Source organism: Hemiscyllium ocellatum, chromosome 25 (assembly GCF_020745735.1).
Source record: "Hemiscyllium ocellatum isolate sHemOce1 chromosome 25, sHemOce1.pat.X.cur, whole genome shotgun sequence".
NCBI classification, from domain to species: Eukaryota; Metazoa; Chordata; class Chondrichthyes; order Orectolobiformes; family Hemiscylliidae; genus Hemiscyllium; species Hemiscyllium ocellatum.
Window position 1 is genome coordinate 6,225,281 of NC_083425.1, and position 17,743 is coordinate 6,243,023.

Sequence of the window (17,743 nt, forward strand, 5' to 3'; positions counted from 1 at the left end):
ATCCAAATCATTTATATAAAAGATGAAAAATAGTGGACCCAGCACCGATCCTTGTGGCACTCCACTGGTCACAGGCCTCCAGTCTAAAAAACAACTCTCCACCACCACCCTCTGTCTTCTACCTTTGAGCCAGTTCTGTATCCAAATGGCTAGTTCTCCCTGTATTCCATGAGATCTAACCTTGCTAACCAGTCTCCCATGGGGAACCTTGTCAAACGCCTTACTGAAGTCCATATAGATCACAACTACCGCTCTGCCCTCATCAATCCTCTTTGTTATCTCTTCAAAAAACTCAATCAAGTTTGTGAGACATGATTTCCCACGCACAAAGCCATGTTGACTATCCCTAATCAGTCCTTGCCTTTCCAAATACATGTACATCCTGTCCCTCAGTATTCCCTCCATCAACTTGCCCACCACCGAGGTCAGGCTCACCGGTCTATAGTTCCCTGGTTTGTCCTTACCAAATTTCTTAAACAGTGGCACCACATTAGTCAACCTCCAGTTTTCCAGCACCTCACCTGTGACTATTGATGATACAAATATCTCAGCAAGAGGCCCAGCAATCACTTCCCTAGCTTCCCACAGAGATCTAGGATACATCTGATCAGTTCCTAGGGATTTATCACTTTTCCGTGTTTCAAAACATCCAGCACTTCCTCCTCTGTAATATGGACATTTTTCAAGATGTCACCATCTATTTCCCTACAGTCTATATCTTCCATGTTCTTGTCCACTGATGCAAAATATTTTGTTTAGTATCACCCCCATCTCCTGCGGCTCTGCACAAAGGCTGCCTTGCTAATCTTTGAGGGGCCCTATTCTCTCCCTAGTTACCCTTTTATCCTTAAAATATTTGTAAAAGCCCTTTGGATTCACCTTAAGTCCATTTGCCAATGCTATCGCATGTCCTCTTTTTGCCCTCCTGATTTCCCGCTTAAGTATACTGCTACTGCCTTTATACTCTTATAAGGATTCACCCGGTCGCTCCTGTCTATACCTGATATATTCTTCCTTTTTTGTCTCAACCAAAACCTCAGTTTTTCTAGTCATCCAGCATTCCCTCTACCTACCGACCTTTCCTTTCACCCTGACAGGAATATACTTTCTCTGGATTCTTGTTATCTCATTTCTGAAGGCTTCCCATTTTCCAGCCGTCCATTTACCTGCGAACATCTGCCCCCAATCAGCTTTTGAAAGTTCTTGCCTGTTACTGTCAAAATTAGCCTTCCTCCAATTTAGAACTTCAACTTTTAAATCTAGTCTATCCTTTTCTATCACTATTTTAAAACTAATATGGCCCCTGGCCCCAAAGTGCTCCCCCACTAACACCTCAGTCACCTGCCCTGCCTTATTTCCAAAGAGTAGGTCAAGTTTTGCACCTTCTCTAGTAGGTACATCCACATACTGAATCAGAAAATTATCTTGTACACACTTAACAAATTCCTCTCCATCTAAACCTTTAACACTATGGCAGTCCCAGTCTATGTTTGGAAAGTTAAAATCACCTACCATAACCTCCCTATTACTCTTTCAGAAACTGAGAACTCCTTACAAATTTGTTTGTTAATTTCCCATTGACTGTTAGGAGGTCTATAATACAATCCCAGTAAAGTGATCATCCCTTTCTTTTTTCCCAGTTCAACCCAAATAACTTCCCTGGATGTATTTCCAGGAATATCCTCCCTCAATACAGCTGTAATGCTATCCTTCGTCAAAAACACCACTCCCCCTCCTCTCGTGCGCCCCCTCCCCCTTTCTGTCCTTCCTGTTGCATTTATATCCTGGAACATTAAGCTGCCAGTCCTGCCCGTCCCTGAGCCATGTTTCTGTAATTGCTATGATATCCCAGTCCCATGTTCCAACCAAGCCCTGAGTTTGGGCGCTTGAGGGGTTACAAGGAAGTCAGGAAAGACCTAAAAAGAGAGCTCAGAAGGAGGGGACATGAGAAGTTGTTGGCGGATAGGATCAGGGTTAACCCTAAGGCTTTCCATAGGTATGTTAGGAATAAAAGAATGACAAGAGTTAAATTAGGGCCAATCAAGGATAATAGTGGGAAGTTGTGTGTGGAGTCAGAGGAGATAGGAGAAGCACTAAATAAGTATTTTTCGACAGTGTTCACTATAGAAAATGAAAATATTGGTGAGGAAGATAAAGAGATACTTGCATCTAGACTAGAAGAGATCGACGTTCACAAGGAAGAGGTATTAGTAATACTGCAGAGTGTGAAAATAGACAAGTCCCCTGGGCCGGATGGGATCTATCCTAGGATCCTCTGGGAAGCAAGGGAAGAGATTGCCGAGCCTTTGGCATTGATCTTCAAATCATCATTGTCTACAGGAATAGTGCCTGAGGACTGGAGGATAGCAAATGTGGTTCCCTTGTTCAAAAAGGGCAGTAGAGACAACCCTGGTAATTACAGCCCAGTGAGTCTCACTTCAGTTGTTGGTAAAGTGTTGGAAAAGTTTTATAAGAGATAGGATTTATAACCATCTAGAAAAGAATAATCTGATCAGGGACAATCAACACGGTTTTGTGAAGGGTAGGTCATGCCTAATGAATCTTATTGAGTTTTTTGACAAAGTGACCAAACAGTTGGATGAGAGTAAACAGGTTGATGTGGTGTATATGGATTTCAGCAAGGCATTTGATAAGGTTCCCCACAGTAGGCTATTATACAAGATGCGGAGGAATGGGATTGTGGGAGACATAGCAGGTTGGATCAGTAATTGGCTTGCTGAAAGAAAACAGAGGGTTGTAGTTGATGGAACATGTTCATCTTGGTGTCCAGTTACTAGTGGTATACCACAAGGGTCAGTGTTGGGTCCACTGCTGTTCATCATTTTTATAAATGACCTGGATGAAGACGTAGAAGGGGGGTTTAGTAAATTTGCGGACGACACTAAGGTCAATGGAGTTGTGGATAGTGACGAAGGATGTAGTAGGTTGCAGAGAGACATAGATAGGAGGCAGAGCTGGGCTGAGAGGTGGCAAATGGAGTTTAATGTGGACAAGTGTGAGGTGATACACTTTGGTCGGACTAACCGGAATATTGAAGGATACTTGGGAGTGCAGATGAGCAAAGAGATCTCGGTGTCCATGTACACAGATCCCTGAAAGTTGCCACCCAGATTGACAGGGTTGTTAAGAAGGCATACAGTGTTTTGGCCTTTATTAATAGAGGGATTGAGTTCCGGAACCAGGAGGTTATGCTGCAGCTGTACAAAGCTCTGGTACGGCCACACCTGGAGTATTGTGTACAGTTCTGGTCACCGCAATATAAGAAGGATGTGGAAGCTTTGGAAAGGGTGTAGAGGAGATTTACTAGGATGTTGCCTGGTATGGAGGAATGTCTTACGAGGAAAGGCTGAGGGCCTTGAGGCTGTTCTCATTAGAGAGAAGAAGGTTGGGAGGTGACTTAATAGTCCCATGACCAGAGGGTTAGATAGGGTGGACAGGGAGACCCTTTTATCAAGTATGGTGATGGCAAACACGAGGGGACACAACTTTAAAGTGAGGGGAGATAGGACAGATGTCAGAGGTAGTTTCTTTACTCAGACAGTAGTAAGGGTATGGAATGCTTCGCCTGCATCAGTGGTAGATTCGCCAAGTTTAAGTACATTTAAGTCGTCATTGGACAGGCATATGGATGTATGTGGAATAGTGTAGGTGGGATGGGCTTCAGATTGGTATGACAGGGCGGCGCAACATCGAAGGCCGAAGGGCTTGTACTGTGCTGTAATGTTCTATGTTCTATGTTCATCTGCCTTCCCTGTTAGGCTCCTTGCATTGAAATGAATGCAGTTTAATTTATTAGTCCGACCTTTTCCCTGCCTGCCCTGACTGACTCACTTCTGTTCTCAACTGTACCAGTCTCAGATTGATCTCTTTCCTCACTGTCTCCTTGGGTCCCACCCCCAACCTTACTAGTTTAAATCCTCCCAAGCAGTTCGAGCAAATTTCCCTGCCAGTATATTAGTCCCCTTCCAATTTAGGTGCAATCCCTCCTTCTTGTACAGGTCACTTCTACCCTAAAAGAGATTCCAATGGTCCAAAAATGTGAATCCTTCTCCCATACACCAGCTCCTCAGCCATGCATTCATCTGCTCTGTCCTCCTATTGCTACCCTCACTAGCTCACAGCACCAGGAGTAATCCAGATATTATTACTCTCGAGGACCTTTTTAAATTCCTGCCTAACTCTGTATATTCTCCCTTCAGAATCTCATCCTTTTCCCTTCCTATATCATTGGTTCCAATGTATACAATGACTTCCTGCTGGGCCCTCTCCCCCTTGAGAACAATCTGCACCCGCTCTGAGACATCATTGATCCTGGCACCAGGGACATAACACACCATTCTGATTTTTCGCTGCTGGCCACAGAAATGTCTGTCTGTGCCTCAGACTAGAGAGTCACCTAATACAATTGATCTCTTGGAACCCAATGTACCCCTCATTGCATTAGAGCCAGTCTCGATACCAGAAACGTGGCTGTTCGTGCTATATGACCCAAGAATCATACTTGTTTGAAATGGGGATTAGCCACAGAAGACCCCTGCACTACCTGCCTACCTCTCTTACCTTTCCTGGAGTTAACCCATCCATGTGAGTGTATCTGTGGCTTTCCTCCCTTCCTATAACTGCCATCCATCACTCCCCTTGCTCTTGTAAATTCTTCATTGCCTCTAACTGTTTCTCCAACCGATCTATTCGATCTGATAGGATTCACAACCAATTGCATTTATTTCAGATATCTGCAGTTCTGTTTTGTTTAAAGTGAGGGGAGATAGGTATAAGACAGATGTCAGAGGTAGTTTCTTTACTCAGAGAGTAGTAAGGGTATGGAATGCTTTGCCTGCATCGGTGGGGATTTATTGCTCTTTAATCTCATCAATTTTCCAGCACCATTTTCCTGCAATATTGATTTCCTTCAGTTCCTCCATTTCACTGGACCCTGTATTCCTCAACATTTTTGGGACATTATTTGTGTTCACCTTTGTGAAGATGAAGTCAAAGTATGTATTGGTCTGACACCTCTTTCCTTCTCATTATGACTTTCCTAGTTCTGATTGAAAGGGACATACCTTTGTCTTCAGTCATCTTTTCTTTCCTTTACACACCTATCAAAGCCGTTACAATCAGTTGTATGTTCCCCACAGGCTTTCCCTCATACTCTATTTTCTCTCCTCTTAGCCAATCTTTTTGTCCTTGTTTGTTGCTCCCAAATCTCCAGTCTGCTGCTTTTTATGACTAATGTATACTGTCCCTAATTTCCTATGTTAGTCATGGACAGGTCACCTGTCTGTTTTATTTTTATACCAAATGGAAATAAACAACTGTTGCAGTTATTCCATCTTTAAATGTTCACCATTGCCATCCCTTTCAGTAATGTTCCCCCCGTTAGTCAGTGTTTTATAATGTCATAACTTCATTGTCCATAACATAGATCGAAGCTAAGGGATGAATCGATTCTATGCCCCACTCATAATGGACGACCTTAATAAAAGCCGGTTTGAAATATTCAAGCATGCTCTGAAACAAAGCGCATAAATTTATGAGATTGCAAGACATTCAAGGAAAAGCAAATTGGAGTTGGACAAGATGCACATATTTAAATTGACTAGTAGAAGTATTAAAGAGAGGTGAGGAACATTTTTTTTCACTCAGAAGATGGTAGGGATCTGGCATTCAGCCTGGAAGGACAGTACAGGTAAACACCCTGGACTTATCCCCAAGCCTCGAGGTTTGCACTTCAGATGCTAGGCTGTATACGGCTATCCATCGAATGTTAGACTAGGTTGGGTGATCATTTATTGGCATGATTTGATTTCTTTATTGTCATGTATTTTGCTATATAGTGTCCCACTCTCTGGCATCATCTTAAAACACAGAAAAATAAACCAAAACAGTGAATATAAAGGCAGAAAATGAAGAAATAAAGAAAAAGTGTTCAACTTTACCGTCCTTCTGGTTAAGTGCTCTGCCATAGGCCTAGTGGCCAGGCATGAATCCCCTTAGCCTCACTGGAATACTGCGCCACCTTCCATTCTCCAACACTGTCTCCACTGACACATTCACCTCTAGGGGTCCTCGATGGGCCTGGCTAATACAGAAGTCATTGATGCCAGCAGATACTGCAACAGCTCAAAGCCTACACAAGAACATAAAACATAGGAGTGGAAGTACGACATTCGGCCAGTTGAGTCCACTCTACCATTTAATCATGGCTGATGGGCATTTCAACTCCACTTACCCGCACTCTCCCTGTAGCCCTTAATTCCTTGCGAGATCAAGAAGTTATCAATCTCTGCCTTGCAGACACCCTATGTCCTGGCCTCCACTGTGCTACGTGGCAATGAATTCCACAGGCCCACCACTCTCCGGCTGAAGAAATGTCGCCTCATTTCCATTCTAAATTGACCCCCTCTAATTCTAAGGCTGTGCCCATGTGTTCTAGTGTCCCTAACTGACGGAAACAACTTCCCAGAATCTACCATTTCTAAGCCATGCATTATCCTGTAAGTTTCTATTAGATCTCTCCTCAACCTTCTAAACTCTAATGAATACAATCCCTGGATCCTCAGCTGTTCATCGTACGTTCGGCCTACCATTCCAGAGATCATCCGTGTGAATTTCTGCTGGACATGCTCCAGTGACAGTGTGTCCTTACTGAGGTGTGGGGCCCAAAATTGGACAGTATTCCAAATGGGGCCTAACCAGAGTTTTGTAAAGTCTCAGCAGCACATTGCTGCTTTTATATCCTAACCCTCTTGAGATAAATGACAACATTATATTCTCTTTCTTAATCCCAGACTCAACCTGCAAGTTAACCTTTAGAGAATCTTGGACTAGCACTCCCAGATCCCCTTGTGCTTCGGCTTTATGAATTTTCTCACCATTTAGAAAATAGTCTGTACCTGTATTCGTTTTTCCAAAATGCAAGATCTCGCATTTGCTCACGTTGAATTTCATCAGCCATTTCCTAGACCACTCCCGTAAACTGTCCAAATCTTTCTGTAGCCTCTCCACCTCCTCAGTACTACCTGCCTGTCCACCTAACTTCGTATCATCGGCAAACTTTGCCAGAATGCCCCCAGTCCCTTCATCCTAATCATCAATATATAAAGTGAACAGCTGCAGCCCAAACACGGAACCCCGCGGGACACCACTTGTCACTGGCTGCATTCCGAAAAAGATCCTTTTATCCCAACTCTCTGCTTTCTATCAGACAGCCAATCCTCAATCCATGCCAGTAGCTCACACCGAACACCATGGGCCCTCACCTTACTCAGCAGCGTCCCATGAGGCACCTTATCAAAGGCCTTTTAGAAGTCTAGACAGATAACATCCACTGGGTTTCCCTGGTCTAACCTACTTGTTACCTCTTCAAAGAATTCTAATAGGTTTGTCAGACACAACCTCCTCTTACTAAATCCATCCTGACTTGTTATAATCTGACCCTGTACTTCCAAGAATTTAGAAATCTCATGCTTAACGATGGATTCTAGAATTTTACCAACAAGTGAGGTTAGGCTAATCGGCCTATAATTTTCCATCTTTTGTCCTGATCCTTTCTTGAACAAGGGGGTTACAACAACAATTTTCCAATTACCTGGGACTTTTGAAAGATCACAACCAATGCCTCTGCTATTTCCTCAGACACCTCCCTCAGAACTCTAGGATGGAGCCCATCAGGGCCAGGAGACTTATAAATTTTTAGACCTTTTATATTTTCTAGCACTTCCTCTTTTGTAATGGCTACCATACTCAACTCTGCCCCTGACTCTCCTTAATTGTTGGGATATCACTCATGTCTTCCACTGTGAAGACTGATGCAAAGTAATTATTAAGTTCTTCAGCTATTTCCTTATCTCCCATCACTAGCCTTCCAACATCAATTTGGAGTAGCCCAATGTCTACTTTTGTATCTCTTTTGTTTCTAATGTATTCAAAGAAACTTTTTCTATCATTTTCTTTATTACTGGCTAGCCTACCTTCATAAGTAATCCTCTCCTTCCTTACTTCCCTTTGTTATCCTCTGTTTGTTTTTGTAACCTTCCCAATCTTCTGATTTCCCAGTGCTCTTGGCCACTTTATAGACTCTCTTTTTCTTTGATACATTTCCTGACTTCCTTTGTCAGCCATGATTGTCTAACCACCCCCCCCCCTTCTACTGTGTCCTCAATTACACCCAAAAACTCCTGCCATTGTTACTCTACTGTCTTCCCCACTAGGCTCAGCTTCCAGTCGATTTTCATCAATTCCTCTCTCATGCCCTGAAATTACCTTTGTTTAACTGTAACACCATTACATCTGATTTTGCCTTCTCTCTTTCAAACTGCAGACTGAACTCTTCCATATTATGATCACTTCCTCCTAAGTGTTCCCTTACTTTAAGATCTTTTATAAAGTCTGGCTCATTACATAGCACTAAGTCCAGAATAGCCTGCTCCCTTCACAAGCTGTTCCAGAAAGCCATCCTGTAAGCATTCCATGAATTCCCTTTCTTTGGATCCACCAGCATCATTATTCACCCAGTCCACCTGCATATTGAAATCCCCCATGATCACCGTAACCTTGCCTTTCCGACATGCCCTATCTATTTCCTGGTACATCATGCGCCCCTGGACCAAGTAAATAAAGTAAAAGTGTGAAAAAAAAGAAGAAAAAAAACAAGAAAAAAAGACAAGAACATTTGCAGACACAGCAGATGAGCCCTGAGCCCAGAAGCTCAGGAACTGCTTGAGACCAGTCGAACAGTGGCCGAGGTAGAATGAGAATAATTTAATGAAAATGTTTTTATTAAATATTTGACAGGTCTGGAGGAGAAAGTGTGTTTGTCATTGAACCCTGAGAAAGCTCTCTATTATCAAAGCTGCCCCTCGGAGGCTGCCTGGCCTGCTGTGCTTTTCCAGCGCCACACTTTTTGACTCTGATCTCCAGCATCTGCAATCCACACTTTTTCCTCAGGAGCCCTGCTAACCGTTTACAAACAAGTGGCCTCTTTCGTTGCCATAAACCTTCTACGGTTCTGTAATTCTTGGATGATGTGTTCAAGGGTAGATTTTTTGAGAAGATAGATGATAATGGCAAAATTAAGAGGGGATCTAAAGAGTCCAGTTAAAAGGTGCCATTGCCTGCTTTGACAATAGAGAGTTTTCTCAAGGTTCAGTGGCAAGAACACTTGCTCCTCCAGGCTTGTCTATTGTTTAATAAAATCCTCTCTTGGCAACTGTTTGATTGATCTCTGGCCTCTGCAGTCCTCACTTTTTCCCACTGTTTGACTGGTCACAAGCAGTCCCTGGAAGATTGCATTGTTGTGCCTTTTCTGAAATTTGTGGTAAACAATTATGCACGAATGTGAGAAGTGACCAGTTTGATCATGTGGTGCCTCATAAAGTCTTGGACTTTTAACCGGATTCTACATCTGATCACTGCTTCTCAGATTTTACCTCAGGAGAAGAAGCAAATATGTCTGTGAAAAATAGTTTACAAGCCTGGGATTATGTCGTATTTGCCGCTATGCTTGTTATGTCTACTGCAATTGGGGTTTACTTCGCTATAAAGTCTAGAAGAATAAAGGGAAAAGCTACAGAAGAATTCCTAATAGGGAACAGGTGGGTATGCATCCAGATGGTGTCAAATCCTTGTAGTTTGATGGAAAACTATGACTTGGGCATGAAACATAATTTACATTCAAGTTTGTAATTCAACAACAGATCTATGTCAAGTCACCCTTGTCAGTGAGCAGGAATCATTATTGTTCAGGTGAGTCAAAAGAGAGAAACTGAAAGTTGGGTGAAGGCAGAATTGGCAATTGCCATTCAGTGACTTTCCATTTAGACAGCTTTTATGTGGATGTCAATGGTGAATACTTTAAACTTATCTCCAGAGACAAGTAGTCAATAAATTGGCATTTTCATACAATTCATGCAGCAGAAAGAATTATCACTGCCAAGAGATAAAGTGAAAGTAGAGTAAGAATAATTTTAATAAAAATAATTTAACCAATTTTTCTTGTTTCAGACAAATTTCTGCATATCCAATTGCACTTTCCTTGGCTGCGAGTTTCTTATCTGCTATTACTGGTGAGTGAGTTCCACTGCACTCTGCAGAATTAGAAAATAATCAACATGTGTTAGAATTTGACTTCTCCTGGTGAAATGTTGTTAAATATAACACCACAAACTGGAACCAGTTTATGCACATCCTTTAATTGCATTAAAACTATGACTTGGTAGCCATTACCTATCAGAAGTTGCTTAAGTTTAAAAACTGGATATGGCACTATTGTTAGAAAATAAGACTTGACTGCTTAAAAACGTTAGATTATAAATAGTCAAAGTCTAGCAAATGGTTGAATGATTAACCGCTTAGCCTCTCAAAAGTGTTGAGAAATAAAAATTACCAATTCCCACCGTTATATGGGGAAAGTACAAAATAAGGGGTCAAAACAAGAAACGTTTGCCATCAATAACTCTGGTCTTGTAGCTGGCATTCATATTATTGAACAGGATATCTGCACAAGCCATCAAATTGAATCTGTGAGAATCAATAGCCATACAGCTTCACACAGTTTGGCCCTGAAGCGGCTATTGTGTCTACACTGGCAACTGATATACAGAAATGCAGCAATAGCTTATTTGCACAATAACTGTCATAAAATTATCTTCTTCACAATAAATTATTTTTATTTGTGTTTGTTCCCTCCATACATTATATTTTTCAGGTCACAGAACACAGCATTAACAGGTTGACCATGATGAGTCAGAAGACTCCTTAATGCTATACCGCTGAGGCATGCATTCATTGGGCATTATCACATGGTTGAAAAAATCCTGGAAAATTTAACACTTTTAACATAACTAGAGACAAAATAACTGCAGATGCTGGAATCCTAGGTAGACAAGCAGGAGGTTGGAAGAACACAGCAAGCCAGCAGTGTCAGGAGGTGGAGAAGTCAACGTTAGAACACAGAACATAGAGCAATACAGCACAGAACAGGCCCTTCAGCCCTCAATGTTGCACCCACCTATTAACTATTCTCAGCTCGTCCCCTACACTATCCCATCACCATCCATGTGCTTATCTAAGGATTGTTTAAATCTCCCTAATGTGGCTGAGTTAACTACATTTGCAGGCAGGGCATTCCATGCCCTTAACACTCTCTGTATAAAGTACCTGCCTCTGACATCTGTCTTAAATCTATCACCCCTCAATTTATAGTTATGCCCCCTCATACAAGTTGACGTCATCATCCTCAGAAAAATACTCTCACTGTCTACCCTATCTAATCCTCTGATCATCTTGTATGTCTCTATCATATCCCCTCTTAGCCTTCTTTTTGCCAATGAGAACAGATCCAAGTCTCTCAGCCTTTCCTCATAAGACCTTCCCTCCAGATCAGGCAACGTCCTGGTAAATCTCCTCTGCACCTTTTCCAATGCTTCCACATCCTTCCTGTAATGGGGTGACCAGAACTGTACACAATATTCCAAGTGTGGCCGCACCAGCGTTTTGTATAGTTGCAGCATGATATTGCGGCTCTGGAACTTAATCCCTCTATGAATGAAACCGAACACACCGTATGCCTTCTTAATAGCACTATCCACCTGAGTGGCAACTTTCAGGGATCTATGCACATGGATTCCAAGATCCCTCTGCACACCCACACTACCAAGAATCTTTCCATTGATCCAGTACTCTGCCTTCCTGTTATCCTTCCCAAAGTGCATCACCCCACATTTAGCTACATTGAACTCCATTTGCCACCTCTCAGCCCAATTCTGCAGTTTATCCAAGTCCCCCTGCAACCTGTAACATTCTTCCACACTGTCCACTACTCCACCGACTTTAGTGCCATCCGCAAATTTACTAATCCATCCACCTATGCCTGCCTCAAAGTCATTTATAAAAATGACAAACAGCAGTAGTCCTAAAACACACCCTTGTGGCACACCACTAGTAACCGGACTCCAGGCTGAATATTTTCCATCAACTGCCTTCTTTCAGAAAGCCAGTTTCTAATCCAAACTGCTAAATCACCCTCAATCCCATGCCTCTGCATTTTTTCCAACAGCCTATCATGTGGAACCTTATCAAAGGCTTTACTGAAGCCCATGTACACCACATCAACTGCCCTACCCTCATCTACATGCTTTGTCACCTTCTCAAAAACTCAATGAGGTTTGTGAGACATGACCTGCCCTTGACGAAACCATGTTGACTATCTTAATCAAATTGTTGCTTGCTCGATGATAATATAAATCCTATCTCTTATAATCCTTTCTAAAACCTTTCCTACAACAGAAGTAAGGCTCACTGGTCTACAATTACCTGGGTCATCTCTACTGCCCTTCTTGAACAAGGGCACATTTGCAATCCTCTTGTCCTCTGGTACCAAACCTGTAGACGATGATTCAAATATCAAAACCAAAGGCTCTGCTATCTCCTCCCTAGCTTCCCAGAGAATCCTCGAATAAATCCCGTCCAACCCAGGGGACTTGTCTACTTTCACTCCTTCTAGAATTGATAACACTTGTGCACAACTAACCTCAATCCTTTCTAGTCTAGTCGTACCTCATTCTTCTCCTCTACAATATTCTCATTTTCCTGAGTGAAAACTGATGAGAAATGTTCGGACGTAACCCTTCTACAGTCCTGATGCTGCCTGGCTTGCTGAGTTCTTCCAGCCTCCTGCTTGTCTACTTTTAACATAACAGTAAATGAACTTTGCAATAGATATATTTCCAATTTATCACATTAGTAAGTTGCAAAGGTGCAGGATATAGTAGAAGATGGCACACAATATTGCAAGCTACTGTAGGAAAGGTTACATCTCATGGACTCTCTGTGCTGTGCATAATCAAATGCAAAGAACTTTCACATGATAGCCGGATTTACAGAAGGTTACATGATGTAAAGTACATTAACACTCGAACTATAATATAGTGTACATTTGCCTGAACAATAGAGATTGTTGAGATTTGTTATATTTTGGACGAAATATAAAATCCCAAAGTCTGAAACGTTTTGAAGGGGAATGGCCATATTGGTGGAAAGGGCAATCATTAACTAAATGAGCAAGCGAACAAATGTTATTAGACAGCAAAATTAGATTAAATTAGATTACTTAATTAGATTTTTCCTTAATTAGATTAGATTACTTACAGTGTGGAAACAGGCCCTTCGGCCCAACAAGTCCACACCGACCCGCCAAAGCGCAACCCACCCATACCCCTACATTTACCCCTTACCTAACACTACAGGCAATTTAGCATGGCCAATTCACCTGACCTGCACATCTTTGGACTGTGGGAGGAAACCGGAGCACCCGGAGGAAACCCACGCAGACACGGGGAGAACGTGCAAACTCCACACAGTCAGTCGCCTGAGTTGGGAATTGAACCACTGCGCCACCGTGCCGCCCACTATTATACCAATATTATACTAATATTAATCCCTAACATACAATTAATTAACATAGCATATGATACAGATGTTCAACACAACAGTTTCAAAGGATAGCCATTTTGGACCTGAAACATTAATTATTTCTCTTTCTGCAGATGTTGACAGACCTACTGAGTTTCTCCAGCATTTTTTGTTTTTGTTCTACACATGTCAATCTGTCTCAAGACATCTACAGTCTTCTGTTCTTGTTCCTTGAGGCTGGTGCTTTAGTATCTTAAGTAATGCACTCGTACTAACTCCTCTGCAGTTTTAAGATTTCAACTTTAATTTCTTGGCTCATTTTAGTTGCTAAGGTTCATAGCCCACCGTAATGCTCAAACTGTGCTGTGTACAGTTGCTCTTTTGCTCTTCATTTCTCTCCTAATAGCTACATAACCATTCTCTGTCTCTATAATTCCTCAACTTCACACTTTCCCTTTCTACCTCTATCTTGTCTCCCTTTAACACTTGCCTAAGCTCCCATTACCAACTCTCTCTACGTCTCCTGAACCAACTTTCCATTTACTGGTCCTATCAACTTTCTTCCAATCACACCGCCATGTGGACGAACATTTCAACTCCCCCTCCCACTCTGCTGAGGGAATGCAGGACCTGGGCCTCCTCCGTCACCACTCCCTCACCACCCGACATCTCATCTTCACCTGAGACCATTCAACCCCATGGCATCAATGTGGACTTCACTAATTTCCTCATTTCCCCTCCCCCCACCTTACCCCAGTTCCAACCTTCCAGCTCAGCACCAACCTCATGACTTGTCCCATCTGTCAATCTTCCTTCCCACCTATCCGCTCACCTTCCTCTCCGATCTATCACCTTTAACCCCCGCCCCCCACCACCATTCACCTATTGCACTCTCAGCTATCTTCCCCACAGCCTGACCCCCTCCCATTTATCTCTCTACCCCTGAGGCTCCCAGCCTCATTTCTGATGAAGGGCTTTTGTCTGAAATGTCGATTATCCTGCTCTTCAGATGCTGCCTGACCTGCTGTGCTTTTCCAGCAACACACACTTTCGACTCTGATCTCCAGCATCTGCAGTCCTCACTTTCTCCTAGTCAATTTTCTTCCAGCAAAGCACTTTAATAAGTGCTCTCCTGACAAGTTTTAGCTTTGCCAGTTAAAGTGAGAGTTTCGTTAATGTGCTGTTTTCATACTGTTCAAAGGTAATTCTGCTACATTTACAACCAGCTCTATTCCCTCGAGCCCAGGAACTAACAGCTTCTGATTAATATTGTCTAATTGGAAACATGTTTAAAATCAGACAACAGCAGGTTTATAGTCCTACAGGTTTATTTGGAAACACTAGCTTTCTAAGTGCTGCTTCTTCATCAGGTAGTTCATCAAACACCTGGTGAAGGAGCGTCGCTCCGAAAGCTAGTGCTTCCAATTAAACCTGTTGGACTATAACCTGCTGTTGTCTGATTTTTAACTATATACACCCCAGTCCCAACACTGGCTTCTCCCAATCATGGAAACATGTTACTAGCCTTCCTCACAATTTTGAAACTTGACCACTGCCTTGAATCAATTAGCCAAAGTTTGTTCTATCTGCAGTTTGTATCTAACAAAAAATGTCCAAGAACACTAAGTGTCCTGGTTATTTCTTGACCATAAAGTCAATATTCTTCTGACATCCAGATTATTGAATCTGGCCTTAAAGAGACAGGTAATTTAATTCTTTTCTTATAATAAATTTACATCCAGTACAATTTGCCTAATTTAACCTCCATTAACTATACAAAAATACTCAGGTTTCTCCAGTTTCCTCATTTCCCCTCCCCCCACCTTGTCTCAGTCGGTTCCCTCAACTCAGCACCGCCCTCCTAACCTGCAATCTCCTTCCTGACCTCTCCGCCCCCACCCCACTCCGGCCTATCACCTTCACCTTGACCTCCTTCCACCTATCCCACCTCCATCGCCCCTCCCCCAAGTCCCTCCTCCCTACCTTTTATCTTAGCCTGCTTGGCAAACTCTCCTCATTCCTGATGAAGGGCTTATGCTCGAAACGTCGAATTTCCTGTTCCTTGGATGCTGCCTAACCTGCTGTGCTTTAACCAGCAACACATTTTCAGCTATACAAAAATATAGGACAGCAACGTGAACTCTAATAACTCCTCACCTCAGGGCTGAAAGAAACATTACCCTTGTCATCAAAGACGTTACAAAGTTACATCCTTAAGACTGGCTTTGTTGCTACAAAGCCTTGAGTCTTGAAGTCTTCACATTAACTGGGAGAGACCAACATGCAATAATTAGACTTTTACAGTTTATATGAACCAATTTGGAAGTTTCTTATGTTCCCTTGTTTCCTGTGAAAACCTTATAAGATTCTTGGAATGGACCCACCCATTTAACATTGAAAGTATTTTCTCTCTTACTATAATTCATTGCTATTACTATATTTTCAATTTGGTAATTAAAAGACTAAACTTTTAATCAAAATACTCTTTAGCCTGCCCAATATTTTTTGGAAAAAATTAGTTAACTGACTGTACATTTGTTCCAATCATTTAGAGTACCTAATTGATATGTATGTTCTACCAGTCAATTTTAAATGACTGAGACCCCTCTTATTAACCTTCCAGTCATAACTTGATAAGGTAACAGTCCTGTAGTTTTGGGAAGAATAACAGGAAGGCAGAGTACTGGGTCAATGGAAAGATTCCTGGTAGTGTGGATGTGCACAGGGATCTTGGAGTCGATGTACATAGATCCCTGAAAGTTGCCACCCAGATTGGTAGTGCTGTAAAGAAGGTGTGTTAGGTTTTATTGGTAGAGGGATTGTGTTACAGAATTGTAATGTCATGCTGCAACTATACAAAACGTTAGTGTGGCTGTACTTGGAATATTGTGTACAGTTCTGGTTGCCCATTACAGGAAGGATGTGGAATCATTGGAAAAGGTGCAGAGGAGATTTACCAGGATGTTGCCTGATCTGGAGGGAAGGTCTTATGTGGAAAGGCTGAAAGATTTGGGTCTGTTCTCATTGGAAAGAAGAAGGCTAAGAGGGGATTTGATAGATGATCAGAGGATTAGATAGGGTATACAGTGAAAGACTTGTTCCTAAGATGATGACGTCAACTTGTACAAGGGGACATAACTACAAATTGAGGAACAAAAGATTTAAGACAGATGTCAGAGGCAGGTTCTTTACTCAGAGATTGGTAAGGGCATGGAATGCCCTGTCTACCAATGTAGTTAACTCAGCCACATTAGGGAGATTTCAACAATCCTTGGATAAGCACATGGATGATTTTGGAATAGCATAGGGGGATGGGCTGAGATTAGTTCACAGGTCAGTGCAACAATGAGGGCCGAAGGGCCTGTTCTGTGCTGGATTGTTCTAGGTTCTATATTCTGTGAGGCATGGATTTGATTGCCATCAAACAACAAGGTAGTTAGTTAATCCACTGCATTGGGTTATCTACATATAACTTCCAACCATCTTTAACCTTCTGGGATTTTTGAATGTGATACTAGAAGATTGTGCATGATGAGGTAAGTGCAACCTTTCTCAAACTTCTCATCAACTCTTGTAGCTTAGGAACGACTTCATCTGTAAAGTGAAATCCAGGGTCACAGTCAAACCTGTATGGGAAGTTCCACCTACAAAATATTTCATTTAATAGTATTCAATGGACAAGAAATGCCTAGATAACTTAATAAACTGGTCAACAACCATATGTGCAAATATAAAATTTCCTTGTCATATTGGAAGTGGGCCAATTAGATCAACATGAAGCTGAGTCAAAGAACCCTGTGGTTGTGCCTGATCATTAAGGAAAACCTTATTACAATGTGTCAAAAGTTTCCTGAGGTTTACATTCTCCTTTGTCTTAGGCTACATGTATTAGCTGCAACCTTCTCTAAATCAGTCTCAGCAGAATAATGACCACAATTACGTTGGATGTGAGTGAATCAAGAGCAAAGGTTAATCTCCTGATGCAGGTGGAGTACATGCCAATGGACTCTGATCTGGCTTTTGCCTGTACATTAACAGACATTAATCTGCAGAAGAAAGAAAGGTTTCATAAAGTCATAAAGTAAATGTAGACAAAGGCTGACTTTGTTCATGCCAGTAAATAACTGTTGGACATGAGTTGTACATGTACTAAAGAGATATCAAATCTATTACAGGCCCAACTGCTGAAACAGTTGGGTTAAGTACTAATTACCAGACTCTAACTCTTGCAAAAGTTCCCCACATATGACTGCTTCCTTACCTGTTAAGAAACAATTAAGATGCAGTTTATGGACAATAGATTTACCAT

General features: G+C 42.0%; 1 protein-coding gene across 1 annotated transcript in view; it reads left to right on the top strand.

The window, feature by feature from the left end:
* Window positions 1-9,471: 9,471 nt before the first annotated feature.
* The window catches only part of LOC132827939 (sodium-coupled monocarboxylate transporter 1-like), a 72,700-nt gene continuing 64,428 nt past the window's right edge, over window positions 9,472-17,743 (top strand). The window contains exons 1-2 of the mRNA XM_060844785.1: window positions 9,472-9,617; window positions 10,027-10,088. Coding sequence (XP_060700768.1) covers window positions 9,472-9,617; window positions 10,027-10,088 — 208 coding nt within the window. The remainder of the gene's footprint in view (window positions 9,618-10,026; window positions 10,089-17,743) is intronic.